This window comes from Vipera berus (genome assembly GCF_964194415.1).
Source record: "Vipera berus genome assembly, chromosome: 3".
Classification (NCBI taxonomy): domain Eukaryota; kingdom Metazoa; phylum Chordata; class Lepidosauria; order Squamata; family Viperidae; genus Vipera; species Vipera berus.
Window position 1 is genome coordinate 114,760,608 of NC_138204.1, and position 18,845 is coordinate 114,779,452.

The 18,845-nt window shown below is 43.3% G+C and overlaps 2 protein-coding genes across 2 annotated transcripts in view; one reads left to right on the forward strand and one right to left on the reverse strand.

Annotated features, from left to right (window-relative positions):
• Window positions 1-74: 74 nt before the first annotated feature.
• Window positions 75-18,845, forward strand: part of ANKRD45 (ankyrin repeat domain 45) — a 39,290-nt gene continuing 20,519 nt past the window's right edge. The window contains exons 1-3 of the mRNA XM_081322688.1: window positions 75-213; window positions 694-1,011; window positions 1,920-2,087. Of these exons, the coding sequence (XP_081178814.1) occupies window positions 708-1,011; window positions 1,920-2,087 (472 nt within the window). The 5' untranslated portion in view covers window positions 75-213; window positions 694-707. The remainder of the gene's footprint in view (window positions 214-693; window positions 1,012-1,919; window positions 2,088-18,845) is intronic.
• Window positions 12,141-16,953, reverse strand: LOC308665507 (uncharacterized protein; the record flags this gene model as incomplete). Its single annotated transcript, XM_081323568.1, has 3 exons — window positions 12,141-12,677; window positions 14,598-14,897; window positions 16,879-16,953. 3 exons carry the CDS (start codon window positions 16,951-16,953, stop codon window positions 12,417-12,419), a joined length of 636 nt encoding a protein of 211 aa, XP_081179694.1. The 3' UTR covers window positions 12,141-12,416.

Below are 18,845 nucleotides of genomic sequence, written 5' to 3' on the forward strand. Positions count from 1 at the left end.
CAGCACTCCACCCCGCCAGGTTACACCCGCCGGAAGTAATCCTACAGCCTTAGTTTTCCGTGCAAGAACGTCAAGTTGTCCCCTCAAACGTTCCGGCCTCAGCCACGCTGCGAGGTTTCTATGGCGACGGGATTACTGCCTTTTTGGTTTTTGTTTTTTTTCCTGCCGTGTTCAACAGACAGGAAGCATCGGGAAGTCGGGAACCGCAGCGAGGTTGGTTTTGAGCTGGGTCAGGATGAGACGGCTTGAGATTCTGTTGGTAAAGGTCATGCCCGTTCATTCCATCGTTTTGATCCAAGTATTCGTTTTACTGATTAGTGTACTGAAGGGATCTTCAAACTTGGCCCTTTTATGACTTGTGGACTTCAACTCCCAGAATTCCTCAGCCAGGCATGCTGGCCAAGGAATTCTGGGAGTTGAAGTCCACAAGTCATAAAAGGGCCAAGTTTGAAGAGCCCTGGTGTACTGCATATAGAATGATTCTGCACTCTAAAACTTCATAAATAATGGTTGAAAGTGATATGGTGGACTAGTAATAACAGGAATAATCTCGGCGAAGAGGATGGAGATTTAACGTGTTGTGGATGAAAAGATGAATGAGCTTTTGCAGATAGAAATGATGATGATGCTTTGAATCTGTACAAACCACATCCCGTTGCGTTCTTTATTTTTATTTTTTATTTTTAAATTAAGCTAATCTCGTGAAAATGGAACCCTTGGAAGAAAAAACAGCTTCAACAACAAAAAATGAGCATGAGGATTTGGGATCTCAAGAGGAACCAGCACATTTTAATCCTCTCCTGAGGGCTGCTTTAAGGGGTGATACGGAAGAAGTACAACAGATTTTTGAGAACTCGGAGGATCCTGATCATGAAAAAGCCAATAGGTTTTTAATGGAAAAGGATATCCTAGGGAGAAACCTACTATTTACAACTTGTATGGTTGGTCAGAATGACATTATCCAGTCCCTGGCAAAATATGGAGTTGACCTGAAGGATAAGACAGTTAGAGGTAAATAATGGTCTAGATATTTAGAATTAAGCATCACTAAGAGTCTCGGAAAAGATCCCTTTAAGAATTATGTCAGTTTATATTTTGAATTTGAAAACAGATACAAGAGTGCTATAATGGATCAATGCTCATAGCTATCTGTTAGAGCTTTCTGATCTAAGGCTTTATTAACTCATTTTTACTTTCCTCCTCTTTTTTTTCTTTCATTCAGTCATGTCCAATTCTTGGAGACTGCCTGGACCAGTCCCTGCAGTTTTGTTGGCAACATTTTTTTTAGAAATGTTTTTTTTGTCATTTCCTTCTTCCCAGGACTGAGAGAACCTGAACTATAGGTAGTTCTTGACAGCCCTTCAAAATTAGGATGGTGCTGAAAAAAGTGACTTATGACTCTCCCCATGTCTCCAAGGTTATGCATTCAAAATTCAGATCCTTGGCAACCAGCACGTATTTATGATTGTGTATGTACATTCTAGTCCCAATTATGGTTGTAAATCAAGAACTAACTATTCACCCAACTGGCTTTGTGCCTAAGGTGGGACTAGAACTTGCAGTTTCCCCGTTTCTAACCTTATGCTTTAACCATTATACCAGATTGGGTCTCTTTCATTCTCTATTTTTATCTAATTCGAGCCTAACCACAATTTTCACTCCCCTCCCCCGCCACACATAGATTCTCAAACTTTCCCACACAATTTCATGTAGTCTCCTTTAATTCCTAGTTTGGGAAATGCTAACTTTCTTTGGCTGTGAATCTACTGTTTCTTTTATTAAGGTTTATTAAGGTTTATTACAGCAGGGCTAATTGGCAGCTGAGTTTTCTTGTATATAAAGGAATACAGTGTATTAAAAGGATTGCATACAGATATTCTGTGCACAGTTACATACATTGATTTGGTTTGTTCTCTTAGGTTATACACTTCTTCATTGTGCTGCAGCCTGGGGTCAGCTAAACACATTGAAAACTCTGATAGAGCTGGAAGCTGATATTTATGCAACTACATTTCGGGATGAAAACGCTAGAGAAATTGCAAATCGATATAATCAAACAGAGTGTGTTGAATTCTTGGATTGGGCAGGTAATATTAGTAACTGTGCTAAGCTTCCTTGAGATATGGATTTAGCCTTACGGTACTCAAATCAGCTGAATTTTGAACAAGTGCAAATATTATCAAATATTTGTAGTATATCAACTATATAATAACAAAAAGTCATTTTCATGGAGCACTTTATGAAGAAGCTGTTTTTTATCTAGTATATCGTTTTTAAAAAGACAATGTCTCCAAAAAGTTAATTCATGCTGTGAGACATTAACGATAGGTCAATTCACATGAGGCTTTTTTAAAAAACAGGAATGTATTAGGACTGTCAGGACCCACCCCAATCCACATCTTAGGAAAACAAAAACTCTTGGAGTCAGTTCTAGTCCAAAAGGAATTTTTACTAGGACATGCTTGGTTGTGGAAATACAAGACAGGACTTGGTATTGTTTTACAAATTGAAACTTTATAAAGAGTTCTCAATTCAACCCCCCTTCCCTCAACCCCATTTGGTCAGCCCCCCATCATTTTACTTCGTGTCATCCCTTTCGTGGGAAAAAGGGAACTTCGAATCTTTATGGTTATTGCCTTCTTCCTCTACAGATTCAAATGGAGACACGGGCCAGATGCCTTCTTCCCTAACCCTCCCTTTTGTTCCCCCAGTTCAAAAGGTTTCCCTTGGTCTTTGAAATAACCTAAGGCAGGCTGAATCCACATGCACTCCTCCTTCCTCGGGAGATGGCAGAATCCATGGGGGGGATAATGTTTTAAACATACATTTATGAATGTGATATAAATGGATTCTGACAGTCCACTCTCCTTAAAAGAAAGATATGTCCATCTGTAGGGAAAGAAAAGGAAAAAAAACATAAATGTTAACCCGGTTTGTTCGGATATTCTGTATGAAATCTCTTAAGCAGCTTTGGTGCTTTAACATGGCGTTTGTTGACCCATTCATTTTCTGAGGAGGAGAGGTGTTTCCAAGCCACTAAATATTGGGTCGTTCCATGATGTTTTCTGGAATCCAAAATTTCTTTCACCTCACAATGTTGTTCCCCTTCCACCATGAGAGGTGGTGGTGGTGGGATTTTTGTTCGTAGGGGAGATTGTTGTTCTCTCTTTATTTATTTATTTATTATTTTATTTTAATTCCATTTATATCCCGCCCTTATTAGGCTGCAGTGAAAGATTGGGTGTATTTGTCTAAGATTTTTAGGTAGTCCTAATTCAACTGTTACTGGGTTTATGATTCTTTTAATTGGAAAAGGTCCAATATATTTTGGTCCTAGTTTTTTACAGGGTTGGAGTGATTTAAGGTATTTTGTGGACAGATATACCATCTCTCCCACTTTGAATGGTGTGGGATTGGCTCTTTTCCTGTCTGCCTGTGTTTTGTATGCTAATCTAGCATCTGTTAACGCTCTTCTGACAATAGGCCAGGTGTATTGTAATTGAGCAATCCATTCCTTTAGTTCTGGAATTACTGGTTCTTTTGGGGTTAGTTCAGGTATGGGGTTGAAGCTTTGGCCTGTAGCTACTTGAAAAGGAGTGTAACCTGTGCTGGAGTGGACTGCATTATTATATGCCACTTCTGCGAAAGGCAGTAGGTCCTTCCAGTTTTCCTGCTGAAAATTTACATAACATCTTAAATATTGCTCAAGTACTGCGTTAGATCTTTCACATCGCCCATTAGCTTGAGGATGATGACTAGATGTCAATCCTTGGGTAGTTCCTAGCAGGGATAAAAATTCCTTCCAAAATGCCGAGGTAAGTTGCACCCCTCTGTCAGATATGATGCATTGTGGTGCCCTGTGCAATCTGTAAATATGCTGTACAAAAAGTTTTGCTAATGCTTTTGCAGTTGGAATTTTTTGGCAAGGTATGAAATGTACTTGCTTAGAGAACAGATCTGTGACAGTCCAGACAACGGTGTTTCCGTTGCTTTCTGGTAGTTCTACAATAAAGTCCATGGCTATTTCTTTCCATGGGGCTGAGGGATTTGCCACCGGTTGTAACAGTCCTTCTGATTTCCCTTGCAACCTCTTAGCCATCGCGCAAATTTGACAACTGCTCACATAGCTTTCTATGTCTTTTTTCATAGATGGCCACCAAATTTGCCTTTTAGTTAAGTGTAACGTTTTTACAAACTCAAAATGTCCTGCTGATTTTGTATCATGGCACAGTTGCATGAAATTGATCCTCTGGGTGGTAGGTATGTATAACTTCTCACCCACCCAAAGTAGTCCATCTTTAATTGTGCACACATGCCTATTTTTCTGCAACCATTCGTCGCTTTCCAAGGACTTTCAGAATTCTATTCCAGTTTGGCTATCCACTTCCGGCTTCATTTTTACTTGTGCCCTGGTGGTGACTGGTGCTGCCAGTTGTTGTTCTGGTACAAGTGGTTTAAAGTCAGTTACTCGTGTGCTGTTATATTGGGGCATGCGAGATAATGCGTCTGCCAGGAAGTTCTTCCCCCCCCGGCAAGTGTTTGAGAGTGAAATTGAATCGGTGAAAGTGTTGGGACCAGCGGGCTTGCTTAGGAGTGAGTTTCCTGGGCGTCTTTAGTGCTCCTAAATTTTTGTGGTCTGTCCAGACCTGGAAAGGTATTTTATTCCCTTCCAAAAATTGGCGCCATGTTAATAATGACCACCTTAATGAGAATGCTTCCTTCTCCCATATTGGCCACCGTTGTTCTGTTTCCGTGAGTTTTCTGGGTGTATATGCGCAAAGTTGCAACGTCCCCTCCTCATTTTTCTGTAATAATACGGCTCCGACTGCTACATCGCTCGCATCTGCCTGTATTACAAAAGGTTTGTTGGGATCTGGGTGTTTTAGTACAGGTTCAGCAGAAAAGAGTCTTTTTAGCCTCTCAAATGCTGCTTGACATTCCATTGTCCATTTTAGAGGATGGCTGGATTTCACGGGGGGGGGGGGCTTCGTTTTCAACAAGTTTGTGAGAGATATGGCTATTTGACCAAATGCGGGATGAATTGGCGGTAGAAATTTGCAAACCCCAGGAAACTTTGCAATTGCTTCCGTGTGCGGGGGGGTGCCCACTCTAATACTGCCCTGACCTTCTCAGGGTCCATTTCGATGCCTTCTGGAGATATGCGATATCCCAGGTAGTCGATTTTTTCCTGATGGAATTCGCACTTCGATAATTTAGCATATAAGTGGGCAGCTCGCAACTGTTTCAGGACTGCTCTGACTAGTTTGATATGTTCCTCTTTGGTCTCCATGAAGATAAGAATGTTGTCCAGGTAAACCAGGACCCCCTTATATAGGTGCTCCCTTAGCACGTCATTAATTAATTGCATAAAGACTGCGGGGGGCCCTTACAGTCCAAAAGGCAATACTTTGAATTGGTAGCACCCCATTGGGCAGTTGAATGCAGTCTTCCATTCATCTCCTTAATCCTAATACAGTAATATGCTTCCCTCAGATCTAGTTTAGTAAAAATCCTTCCTTTCGATAGGTGGGATACCATATCCTTCATTAAGGGTAGAGGGTACAGATTACATTCTCTAATTGTGTTCAGATATCTGTAATCCACACACAAACGGAAAGAACCAGCTTTCTTCTCCCTGAACAGGACTGGGGCTGCCACTTTGGGTTTCGCAGGCTCGATGAACCCTTTTTCTAAGTTTTTCTTTATGAATCTTACCATTTCTGCCATTTCCCTTGGGCTCATGGCAAACATCCTGGGTTTTGGGAGTTTTGCCCCGGGTTTGAATTCTATGGCGCAGTCTGTGGGGCGGTGGGGGGGAAGTTCATCTGCCCGCTCCTCACTGAAAACCTCAGCAAGGTCCCTGTATTCCTCCGGTATCTCTGGTAACCCCTTCTCTTTCCCCACTGCTGCTGTCTCCTCCCTTCGGGTTGGGGGGGTGCTTTGGGGGGTTACGTTTTCCTGCTCCCCTTTTGGGAAGTTGAGTTCTGCTGTCCTCCAGTTTATCCCGGGGTTCCATTTCTTCAGACATTCCAGTCCTAAAATCATTGGGCATTCCATGCCTGGGGCCACTATAAATGTTATGTCTTCCTCATGAGACCCCAGGGACAGGTGAATTGGTAAAGTGGCTAGGGTAGCTGGTCCCCCCCTTGCCATTGATCCATCTAATTGACTAAAGGAGATTGGTTGTTTTAGTCTCCTCACTGGGATACTCAATCTCTCCACCAGCGTTGGGCTGATGAGGCAGCGAATGCAACCAGAGTCTATCAGAGCTTTTATTTTGAAGGCTTTAGGCATAGAGGAAGCTAATATAGTCACTGTCTTAAGTATAGGTGGAAGGGGTCCACTTACCAATGGTTCTCCCTCTGAGCTGTCTTCTGAGGTGTCCACCGCCCCTGTGGTGTAGGCCAGAGTCCAGTCTCAGTTCCTGGCAGGAATTGTTGACTCTACAGCCCCTGTCCCCTTCATGGAAGGTTCTTTTGGGTTGCCTTGGGGTTTCCCTAGTAGTTTCTTGGAGCATGATGACTCTGTTTTACGCTTGGGGGTTTTTGAGCGGCATTCTGCGGCGCGGTGACCCTCTCTCCCGCATTTGAAACAGCCTGTTGATTTTTTAGCTGTGGGCGGTGGGGTTTCCCTCTCACATGTTTGCTCCGTTGGCGGGCGGCCCCATGGTTTCCCCCGACGGTGTCTCTTCAGTAGGTCTATCTCCCCCTCCTCTGCCAGGTCATACCAGTCGTCGAGATGGTGTGGGTCTCCTCAAGGCAGGCAAGCATCATACAGGTCATAGTTTCAAATGGCTAAGGAGGATGTCTTCTGGCCAGTTCAGCTTGCTGGCAATGGCTCGGAATTCTTGGGTGTATTCAGCCACCGGCCGTCTGCCCTGCCTGACTGTTTTGATTCTCTCCTGGGCTTTGCAATCAGCCAAGGGATCTTCGAAATGCCGCCTCAAGGATGCCATGAACCGGTTGAAATTGTTGAGTTCTGGGGCGTTGGAGTCATGTAGGTTCACCCAGTCTGCAGCCAGTCCGTCCAGGGCAGATTGCACAATTCGGATGCGGGTTTTGTCACTGGGGATGTCCTGTCCATATTCTTCCATATAGCTAAGGACTTGGGTTAAGAAAACCCCCAATCGTGATGGCTCCCCCTTGAATTTTGTTTCCAGGGGCGGGAGTCTTTGACTGGAGCGTTGTCTGCGCCGCGGATGGTATCGTTCCTCATCCTGCTCCCTGTCTGTGGTTCTGGGGGGGGTACTGCTGAGGCAGCGACTCCTGTTTCGTTGGACGGCCCTGGGGTTTCAGGAGCTGGATCCCCTCTGTTATCTCTCCAGTTGCGGCCCCAGGTGCTGCCTCGGTTGTGGTTTTCAGCTCTCTCCTCCCTTAGTGAGCTCAGGGTTGCTTTCATCCGGTCAATAGCTTTTTCCAGGATCCGCTCCTCCTCACTGGCATGCAGGGAGCTCTCTATCTCTTGCCTCCATTCCGGTTGGTGGTCACTCCGTCTCAGGGTCACTTCTCCCGATGCCTTTTCCCACTCACTTTTCCTTCCAACGCCCATCGACCACCGGGGTTTTCGGTCATGCTGCTCCACCGCTTCTTCCCTGGGGAAATATGCCACTTCAGCTTCCCATCATCTCTGGGATTCCATTCGGGGGGAACATTCCCTCTCCGTGGGGCTTCCCTCCTCTCTTGCTTCGTCGCCAGACATAGTATTTATTGCAAAGTCCCCCAGTAAGGTTTCTCCCTTCCAGGTTGACTTTCAGTCCAAGTCCTGTCTACTATCAGGACCCACCCCAATTCACGTCTTAGGAAAACAAAAACTCTTGGAGTCAGTTCTAGTCCAAAAGGAATTTTTACTAGGACATGCTTGGTTGTGGAAATACAAGACAGGACTTGGTATTGTTTTACAAATTGAAACTTTATAAAGAGTTCCCGGTTCAACCCCCCTTCCCTCAACCCCATTTGGTCAGCCCCCCATCATTTTACTTTGTGTCATCCCTTTTGTGGGAAAAAGGGAACTTCGAATCTTTATGGTTATTGCCTTCTTCCTCTACAGATTCAAATGGAGACACAGGCCAGATGCCTTCTTCCCTAACCCTCCCTTTTGTTCCCCCAGTTCAAAAGGTTTCACTTGGTCTTTGAAATAACCTAAGGCAGGCTGAATCCACATGCACTCCTCCTTCCTCGGGAGATGGCTGAATCCATGGGGGGGGATAATGTTTTAAACATACATTTATGAATGTGATATAAATGGATTCTGACAAGGACATTGTATATAGGTAGAAAGGCTAAATACCTGACCTAGCTTTATTCTACAAAGGAAGACCCATATAGTTTGCTAGACCATATAGAGCCTAGTATAGCGTTAGTGATGACTTACAAAGCCCTTCATGGCATGGGTCCGGATTACCTACGGCAACACCTGCGGCCGGCGTCAACTTCCCTCCGTCCAGTGCGCTCCCACAGAGAGGGCCTCCTCAGGGTGCCGCCGATCAAAGAATGCCGATTGGTGACCCCCAGGGGGAGAGCGTTCTCTGTGGGCGCGCCAGACCTTTGGAACAGATTACCGGTTGAGCTCCGGACGGCCCCCGACCTTCGCTCCTTCCGGCGCGATCTCAAAACTTTCTTTTTCGAACAAGCTGGCCTGGTCTGACGGGATGGGGTTGGGTTTTTATAAATAGTTTTAATTGTAATATGTATTAATTTTAAGGGCATAATGTTTAATGGCTTTTTAATTTTTGTATAATATTTTTATTGTGTATTGCCCTGTTCACCGCCCTGAGTCCTTCGGGAGTAGGGCGGTATAGAAATCAAAGTATTAAATTAAATTAAATTACATTATCTATTCAAATTTCACAGGAGAGAGAAAGAAAGGAAAAAGCAGGAACTGAAACATCCTTTACACATGCAAAATAAAGTCAAAGAAGGAAAGCAAAATCTCTTAGCACAAGGAAACCGTATACTATCTTTCACTACAGGTAGCCCACGGCAGCTGTGGGGAGGGGAATCCCCGCGGCATGTGGCTCCGAGCCGCAGGGACGGGGGTGCAAAGGATGGGCAGCGACGCCATAGCAAAACACCGGCATCGCTCCCAGTGACAGCACCTCTGAGTTCCAGCACCTCTTACTATGTAGGAAGTAAAAGTAATCATTTAGCGTACAAACTGTTTACCTAAATTTATAATCCCACTTTAATTATTGAATGACTTTCTTAATTTGTAATCAGGTAAGAGATCGTTGGATTTTTAATAATCCTAAGGCTTTTGGGCTGTTTTGCAGCCTGGTTGCACCCTCATGTTTATAATTGCTGTATGTAATCAAAAAATAGGTCAATTAACTTATTCTGTAAAGATGGTGGAGTCTGGTAGCACCTTTTCAAACCAAAACATTTTATTAATAAAATTTGCTAGTTTGGAAAGTTATAAAAATTCCTCCTGGTTTTTCTCTAAAGTTGGAGATGCTATCTTTATGCATCAAACTGTAATGCAGTTTGTTTAGTTTTGATTTAGCATGTTGCATAAAACAAAACCTGGACAGTAAAATTAATACAACAAAGAATGCTCTCTGGTATGTTTCTCTCCCACTAACTTTGATTTTGAATCTGTTGGTCACACCACAGAAGAACCACAATTCTGGCTTTGCAATTCTTGTTACAGTATTGTGAGTGTTATTGATACCATTATACTTATTAGTTTGGGTAAAAATGCAGATAATTCTAGACTTAGGATTGTAATTGAGGCTGGAAATCACACTGATGGTAAGTGGGTTATCACGACTGATCCAATTTTACAACATTTTTTTTGCAACAGTTGTAACCAAATCCAGTGTCGTTAAGCAAAACCCATTGTCTACAATGGTGAGGTTTTTTTGTCAGAAACCAGAAATAAATGCTGATTTCTGGCAAAAAAAATAGTAAATTACAGTCACAGGATTGTGGGATACTACAAATGGATATAAATGTGGGCAGGTTGCTGAGCACCCAAAAGACGATCATGTGACCGTGTGGGTCATATTTGTGGGTCTTTTGGGGGGGGTTGTCTAATCACTAAGTGACTGGTTGTAAGTCAAGGGCTTCCTGTATTGGGCCTTTTCTAATTCTTGATGATTTTGTCATTTTGTGAGAAGTGTTTGTACTTGATCAGTTCTCAAAGAAAGGATCATTTCTTATCAGAGCCAGAAATGTAACTTATTTATTTATTTTATTTATTTTAATCCCATTTATATCCCGCCCTTCTCCTGTTCTGTACTAGCCTGCTACCGGCCCTGCAGAAAAGGCATGGACAACCCCTTTTACAAGAAGGCAAGAGGCTGGAATTACGCCTGCCAAATTTATTGCTACAAAAACAAACGGAACAAGACAAACCAAGAAACAGGAGCTTTAAGAAACAGGAACTATCCAAGCGGTTGCCTTCAGCAAACCAGCCCTCCCACACATTCCCCTTATATAGAGTTCAGGGCGTGGCTTCTCTCTGCCTCCTTCCAAGAAGCCCCATTGCCTTCCTCTGTTTACTCCTAATTGACTGCCTCCTGCGTCGGGCGTCCTTGAACAGGGCCAGCTGTGGGTCATCTTCATCCACGCTGTCAGGCTCACACAGCTGGGTCTCCGTGGTGACCAAGTGGGAGGGGCCTGGCTGAGGGCTCTCATCAGCAAGATCTTCAACCCCCTCAGCAAGGTCTTCAACACCCCCCTCCTCCTCCTCTGAGTCGTCCGACCCAACTGCCGAACCCACAGGCTGACCCTGAATCACAACATCTCCGAAGACTCAGGGCGGCTTACAATTTAAGCACAAACCAATGTGCTTAGCAATAGCCTTCATTCTATGTATATGCCTGCTTATTAGGGCTTTCGCCCCCCCCCAAGCGGCATTATTCCAAAGTCAACTGATCACCGTACAAGAGTACTAAAACAAAGCAGGTGACAAACAGGTTCAGAGGCTAAAGAGTAAAACAAAGGGATCTTTTCCTTGCTTTTGATCTCTAGGCAACTTACATAAGCTTGACTTTTAGCTACTGAACCGCTCAGCCATCTTCTCATTCTTTTAGGATCACTTGCCTTTTGCCTGTTCTTTGCTTCCCTGTTTTCCCTGAGCAGAAATCATATCAAGAGAAAGCTGGGAAGAAAGGATTTTTCCATCTTTTTTTTTTCTTCCTGTCACACAGAATTAACTACCCGTATATACTTGAGTATAAGCCGACTCGAGTATAAGCCGAGACCCCCAATTTCACCCCCAAAAACTGGAAAAAGTTATTGACTCGAGTATAAGCCGATCCGCCGTTCTGCAAGCCTCCGCCGCTGGCGGAGGCTGGATCCGCGCTCTGCAAGCCTCTGCCGCCAGCAGAGGCTCGATCCGCCATTTTGCAAGCCTGAATACACAGGAATACCCTGTGTGGCCGCGGCTCTCGGGGAAGCCCTGGCTGTCCGCTTCCTCGCTCCACGCTGCCATTCGGGGCCCGCGCGTTCCCCGGGCAAATCGCGGCGCCCAGCAGGCGAGGAAACACGCCCACTCCAGTCGCCCCCCCTTCCCTCAGGAGACGCGAAGCAAGTGACCGCCCGGAGCTTACCGAGGACTTGCGCGCGGCCGAGGCTTCGGTGCTTCCAGGATCGCGCGCACCTCTCCCAAGCCGCCGCCGTCCGGAGACCTGCCGAAGTTTGGGGAGGTTTGGGGAGGTGCGCGCGCACCTCCCCAAACCTCCCCAAACGTCGGCAGGTCTCCGGACCTCCGCGCCCTGCCTGCCTGCTTCTTTCCGCTGCGGAAAGAAGCAGGCAGGCAGGGCGTGGAGGTCCGGAGACCTGCCGACGTTTGGGGAGGTTTGGGGAGGTGCGCGCGCACCTCCCCAAACCTCCCCAAACTTCGGCAGGTCTCCGGACGGCGGTGGCTTGGGAGAGGTGCGCGCGATCCCGGAAGCACCAAAGCCTCGGCCGCGCACAAGTCCTCGGTAAGTTTTTTTGTTGACTGGAGTATAAGCCGAAGTGGAATTTTTCAGCCCAAAAAGTGGGCTGAAAAATTCGGCTTATACTCAAGTATATACGGTATATCTGAAATGCAGCAAGCATGAAGAATGCTGAACTGCTGAAACGGCGCTTTCCTTCCTGTGAATAGGGAGCCTTTTATTAAAGTTCAGTCTCAGTTTTACATAACAGAGGCAAGATCGTATTGAAGACTCACTGCATTATCTACCAAATACAGTCTTTAATTATTGATATTGTAGATGCAAATCACTTTGCTTTGACTTTAAAACATTTAATAGCCCCCTTGTGTCTTCTTCGGTACAATCCATATCCTGTACAGAAACTAACTCAGCATACCAAGCAACCTATATTGGAGCTTTTGTTACTTCTCCTTTGCCATCTTATTGGATTAGAAGCAGCACTCCAAATATTCAATAAGAGCTGAATATAGGAAGGAAAAAAAATTGGGCTTATACATTATGTGGTGTCTTCACTGGAGCTATGATTGTGCAGACAAACTGGGAAAAGCTGTTCGTCTTCATCATATTCATAATTTTTTCTCTTTTTGTTTAATTTTTGGTACTTGATTTCTTTTTTGTGATGATGGTTGACACGCTTCATGTATTTCATCATCTTGGAAGTGTTCGTCACTAACTTGTAGAGCATTTTGTTCATGTCGTGGCTATAGTCATCATTCATTTCTGTGACAACTGATACTGCCGTTGTTGGGTTCTCTGACTGTCAAGTGAAAAAAATTGCAAGCAGGTTAATGTTGTTTTAAACTTATGCATGATAATATAGTGGTGATATTAGCATTAAGGTAAAAAAAAATAAAGCTTGTTTTTTATATCATGAAAGTAATTCACTGAATTGATATTTTTTGTTCTTATACCGAGCATTAATTTTATAAGTTCAGTAATTACCTGTCCATTTATAGATCTCTGTTCGGAAAATACAGGATTTTTTAAAATAAAAATAAGAAAAGAATCTTAAATGAAATAGCAGATGGCTTTCAACAGGAGCTTGATATACAGATAATAAGTAATGGATGCTTTTCTCATCATACAAATAAAAGTGTCAAGAAAGGTTGTTGTTAAATGTATATGATCAAAGTAATAAGACTGTTAACTTTATATGTAGAGAGAGCCATATTTTAATCTTTGGAAATCACTGTTTACCTTGGAGTCTAGGTAAACAGACACTGAATATATCCAAAAATCCTACATTCAGACAGAGTTTTATTTATTTATATAGTTATATTTATATATAAGAGTTAAATACTTTTAGCCTTGCTTCAGCCAAAAGGAGTAATTTATATAATTTATTATTACATTTCTTCTCTGCATGAATAATTTTATTTAAAATTATTTAGCATAAAGCTTTCTCTATAATATTACTTTATAGTAGCAGACTTTCATTACTATATTCTGCTTGTTACTCCTTCCTTAGATATTATCTTTGCTTTGGATTTTTGCCTAATCACCAGGGTTCCCCCTCTCCAATATTCTTCTCATTGTCTTGAATTGTTCTGATTTTCTGACATAAAAATATCTGTTGCTTGTCTTTAGTCCCATTCTTGTTAGTTTTTATAAATATAACATCTGAGAGCTGAACTTTTTTTATGGTGATACTCTTTCTGAGAGCTCAACTTTTTTATGAATTAGATATTACAACTTTTATTGAAAATGTACACCATATGTCTTGGAGCTTCTTACTTCATACTGGGAACTACGTATGTATACCATTCAAAATCTAAATTTGACAAAATTTGATTGAATTTAGAATACAGGATGGATTTAAGGTATTATCGTGGTTCATTGCACTATTATAATTACTATTATTTTTAAATTTTATTTGCCACCTATCTAGCCATGGAGTTATTCTAGGTGGCTTAAAATAATAAAAAGGAAGAAAAATGAAAAAGTGCTTAAATAGAAGTAAAATAATAAAACAATAAAGTAAACAATGATAAAGGAAAGCAACGAGAATATATCAATATAACCCAAAAGATGGATGGGTGGAGAGCACAGAGCAAAAGGTGGGGGAGTGGAGTCTGCCATCAATCTAGGAGACACCTCCAGTGTGGAACTTCCCCATTTGATCCCTTGGCCAACTGGCAGAACCTTGCCTTAAGTCTCTTGCAGATTGATAATTTGACATTGATAATTTTTAAATGCAAAACAATACAAATCACATATGGACTAGATTATATCAGATTTAGCCATTCAAACAACTAATGAAATTACAACTCTTTGAAGGCTAAGAGATTCCCTCCAGATGAATTGGGATCTTAACACCTAGAATTCCATGCTGAAGCAGAGAATTCTGGGAGCTGCAATGAATTGGCAATTATATATTTTATATATATTATATATTTACACACACACACACACATACATACTGTACATATATTGTGGAGTACCAGATATGTGAAGACCCATCCAATAGCATTCCCACTAAATCTGCTTCAGATAATTGGAGGACAGATATTGGGGATGTGAACGGGATGAAATAATTGCATTATCAGCAGACAGCATTATTTTTATTGGATAGGATTCTGAGTTAGGGATAGGGAACGAAAGCTAGAGGTCAGGCAATGGTATAATTGGGAAAGGATGAAGCATCCTCTTCATTGCACAGCTGGTATCCGAATCTTACCTTTGTGCTTTTTCTCACTTTCAGTTTGGGTAAAAGGAAGCGTGCAGCTGCTAAACCTATAGCTATGGCAAGTGCCACTTTGTAACTACCATATAATACTTTTAGGCACCCTTTAGATAGTCCTATGCCAGTAAAACACTGGTATATGCGACATACTGAGTTTTGAAAGAGGATAGATTGCTCTTTAGTCACCAATTCCAGATCCTGTGGAGTCACTTCCCAAACAAGTCTTGTCCAGGTTGGTCGTTCACAAAAACCAAGAACATCTTGCATCAAGAAGATAGTCCACAAAAGGAAAATCTGGCAAGAATGACGCAGAAACATTTTATGCTATTTTCAGACAAAAATGTCTCTTATGTAATGGATGTTCCTTGTGTAGGAGTTGCAGCAACTGGCTTTTGAGGTTCATTATGCACTGTTACAAAAGAATCTTAATCAAATAAATCCTTCCATGATAACCAAGCTTCCTGCCTGGGCACTAGAGAGATTTGAATGTGGTAATATTAGCCCATCAGCTGTGAGAAGATTCTGTGATGTCATAAAGGAGCTCCACATATTATAGAAGAGCGTCTATGAAGTCAGTAAAAACTGAAGGAAAGTGTTTCACAGTAAAGAAATGTAGGGCGAAAATGCAAAATGTCTAAAATTGGAAATATCCTCCTACTCTTAAAACAAAATGTACATTTATCAAATGATTAACTGTAGACATGTCTTGTCCCTCGTTCCTGTGCCATAATGTTATTAACACAAAATGCACCCATGTTGGGAATGGGCCTGTCATACTTGTTCCTTTAAAAATGCCATGTTTACAGTTGATATCAGATTAAAAAATCTTTAGTAGAGTCGAATTGAAAATGTTGCTTAATTAATGCCATTCCTAGGGGAAGAAGGTAAGGTGTGTTAGTTAATGAAAATGAAGTATAGATGCCATGAAAAAAATCTCAGCCTGCATCTGAAATAATGAGCAAATTAATAGTTATATAGAGATATTTGAAAATCTTACCATTGTAGTCTAATAATTCTCATATGTCAAAATGTATAAGCATACATAATGTTTTCCCTAATTCTGAATAAGGCATTTTGGAAAATCATAATCTAAGATGAATATTTACTAAAAAAATCATTGACAAGACATTTTATTTTTCTAATGAATGGTTATTTTTTAATGGAAGCTGCTTTAATCATACTAGAAAAAATTAAATTCTATTGAATTTTAATACAGAAAGATGTTATGGAAATTCTTTGTTATTATTCTTATTATCCTCCCCAAAGCAGTATAAACATGACTTGAGGCTTTGTTAATTTGCTTCTCAGTAGATATCCTTGCATTACGTTAGACCAGGGGTGTCAAACTCAATTTCATTGAGGGCCGCATCAGCATTGCAGTTGCCCTCAGGGGGCCGGGTGGATATGGCCAGGGTGGGCATGGCCTACTGGGTGGGCATGGCTAGAGTGCAAATGGCCTACTGGGTGGGCGTGGCCAGCTCTACATTGTTCGCATCAAGGGTGCCTGTGGGGGCCTGGGCAGGAGTGGGATAGATCTGAGGGTCTCTGGCAGAAGGAGGGTCTCTGGGCCAGGGCCAAGGCATTGGGGGCCGTTCCCTCACTGTTTCCAGGATGGCTTCATGGGCCACATGAAACCACTTCGCGGGCCGGATCCGGCCCCCAGGCCTTGTGTTTGACATGTCTGCGTTAGACAGTGAAGGGAGAAGACATACCTCCATGATTTATACATACCTTGGCTTATTTATAAAGGAAAGAGAGGAGATGAAAAACAAAAATTAAATTCTATAGTGTCTTTTACTATCCTATACTTCTTGCTCATTACACTGACCACCAGGAAGTGGGCATTACATGACCAGTTTCCTTCTATTTGGTATTCATCAGGTATAAATAACCAGATATTTGATGGGATTCAAACCTTCTTATAGGGAGTTGAACTCATGGACATTTGGACTTATAGAAGATGGGAAGGATGTATGGAAGCAAAAAAGAAAAATCCATAAATGGGGTCATGACATAATATGTGTAACTCTTCATCCTCAGGGCTTAAGGGAAGTAGATTATTTACAGATTCTGATAGATCGCCTATGTCCGTGATGGCAAACCCATGGCACGCATGCCAGAGGTGGCACACAGAGCCCTCTCTGTGGGCATGTGCACCGTTGCCATCACTGGGCTATCCCCTGCCTGCTGCAGCTGACTCTGGTCCCCATCTTCCAGGAATCAGCCGCTCCCCCGCCCCCATTGACACTGCCCAAATTGCACACACCCCTCTCACTGCATGGTGCTGCTGTTGTTGCTGCTGCTGTTGATAACCATTCCATGCACACATCGGCCAGCCTACCACTTCCATGTCTCCGTTACTGGGTCCTGCCCCCCTGCCACAGGCTCAGTGGAAGCAGGGTGTTTGGGGCCTTGAGAGCAGAGGATGGGGCTGGAAAAGCCCCGGCCAGGTGAGGGAGTATGCATGTGCTCTTCTCGAGTTTCTCTCTGAATGCTCGGACTTCCACATCGCCAGACAACGTGTGAAGGTGCATGGAGGCTCACCTCAGGAGAGGCGCTGCCCATGTGGGAGGTGGGAGAGTTTTGTCATCGTGGACATGGAAGCGGTAGGCTGGCTGATGTGTGCGTGGAGCAGTTATCAACAGCCGTAGAAGGGAAGGCAGGAGGTGGGTGGATGTTTTAACGTGTCCATTTTCGTTGCTTTGGCTGCCACTGTGATATTGGATGTGTCGCTAGAGAACTGTAGCATGACAGCTGAAGTATTTTGTGGTCCATAACAGAGCATGATGGCATGCTTTGTTGGCATGACATGCTCACTGAAAGTTTAGTAAGCTAAGCCACTTTTGTACATTTTTTTACGACATGGAACTAATAAACTAATCCTGGAAGTTGGGTGTGCCCAGTGGGTTTAAAAAAACTAGTCCAGGGCTTCCTCTGAATCCAAAAAGTAACTGTAGCAGAGAGCTGAGGTGGTATCGGCACTGGCTGGGATGCTCTGCTAGAGCTCTGCTGATCCAGCATGGAGGTTGGGAGCTCCAGCGGCCTCCACTGTGGCTGGTCGACACTGCCGAGGAGGACCAGCTAGGTGGCGGGTGGTTGGACTGTGGTGGCCACCAAGGCTGGAGCTCTGTTGGAGCTTGAAGGGTGGCTGGCCAGAAGAAAGAGGGAAAAGGTGGGGAGAAGAGAGGAAGTGATTGGAAAAGAAAGGGGAAGAGTTTGGTGGTGGTGGCACAAAGGAGAAAGAGGGGAAAAAACAGAGGGAGAGCGAGAAAGGAGGTTGGTTGATTGTTCTTCTGCTTCTGTGGGAAAAGCCAGATGGAGTAGGGAAGGGGAAAGTGGAGGTTTCTGTGGGGCAAGCCTAGAGCAGAGGGAAGGGGAAAGAGAGAGGTTTCTGTGGGGAAAGCCAGACAGAGTACGGAAGGGGAAAGAGAGAGGGGCAAATCTGAAGGAGAAAAGGGAATAGAGAAAGAGGGGTTCCAATGGGGCAAGGCCAGAGGGAGAAGAGATAGAACAAGAGAGGTTCCTGTGAACTGCTGAGAGAGACTGACCGCCATTATTGTTTGGATCATTTTATGCTTGTGAGCAGCTGTTTTCAGTTTTGAATTATATTAAATCTGACACCAGAAACAAACTAACAGATGATCTGATGCTGCATGTGTTGCTCTCAAACTTACAAAGTATGAACCAAGGTTAAACAAATTATTAGCATGCATACAACAGCAAAAATCACATTAATTCTTCAAAAGCATGCCAAATGCAAACTTTTACCTTTCAATAAAAGTTGTTTGTATCATTGAAAGCTCTGTTATTGTGTTTTTGGGAGGTGGAGTGAGTGAGGGATTTTTACTTTTTGCCTCATTTTGCTCTTTTAAAGAGAACGCCCCCCCAATGCCCCCCCCTGCATAGCCAGAAGCCTTGTGCCATCATTGTTTACCTGCCGCACTCCCCGAGCCCCTCTCTTTTCCTTCCTTTGAAACAAACAAACCCCCCCCCCATCCTCCCGTTCCTGTCTTCTGAATTAAAACGAGAAAAAGCCAACTTTTTTCTTTTGTGGCCTTTACATATTTAAACTGCAGCTACAGTAGAAGGAAGTGGGGAAGAAAACCATTGCGAGACACTCTTCTGTTTTAACTTTTTTTCCTTGTCGCTTTTTGGAGTTTTCATCCTGCTTTCGTGAGAGGTCAGCGTTTGGGAGGGGGTGTAGCTGCCCCCTTCCCCCCCAAGCCATCAGCTGAGCAAGAC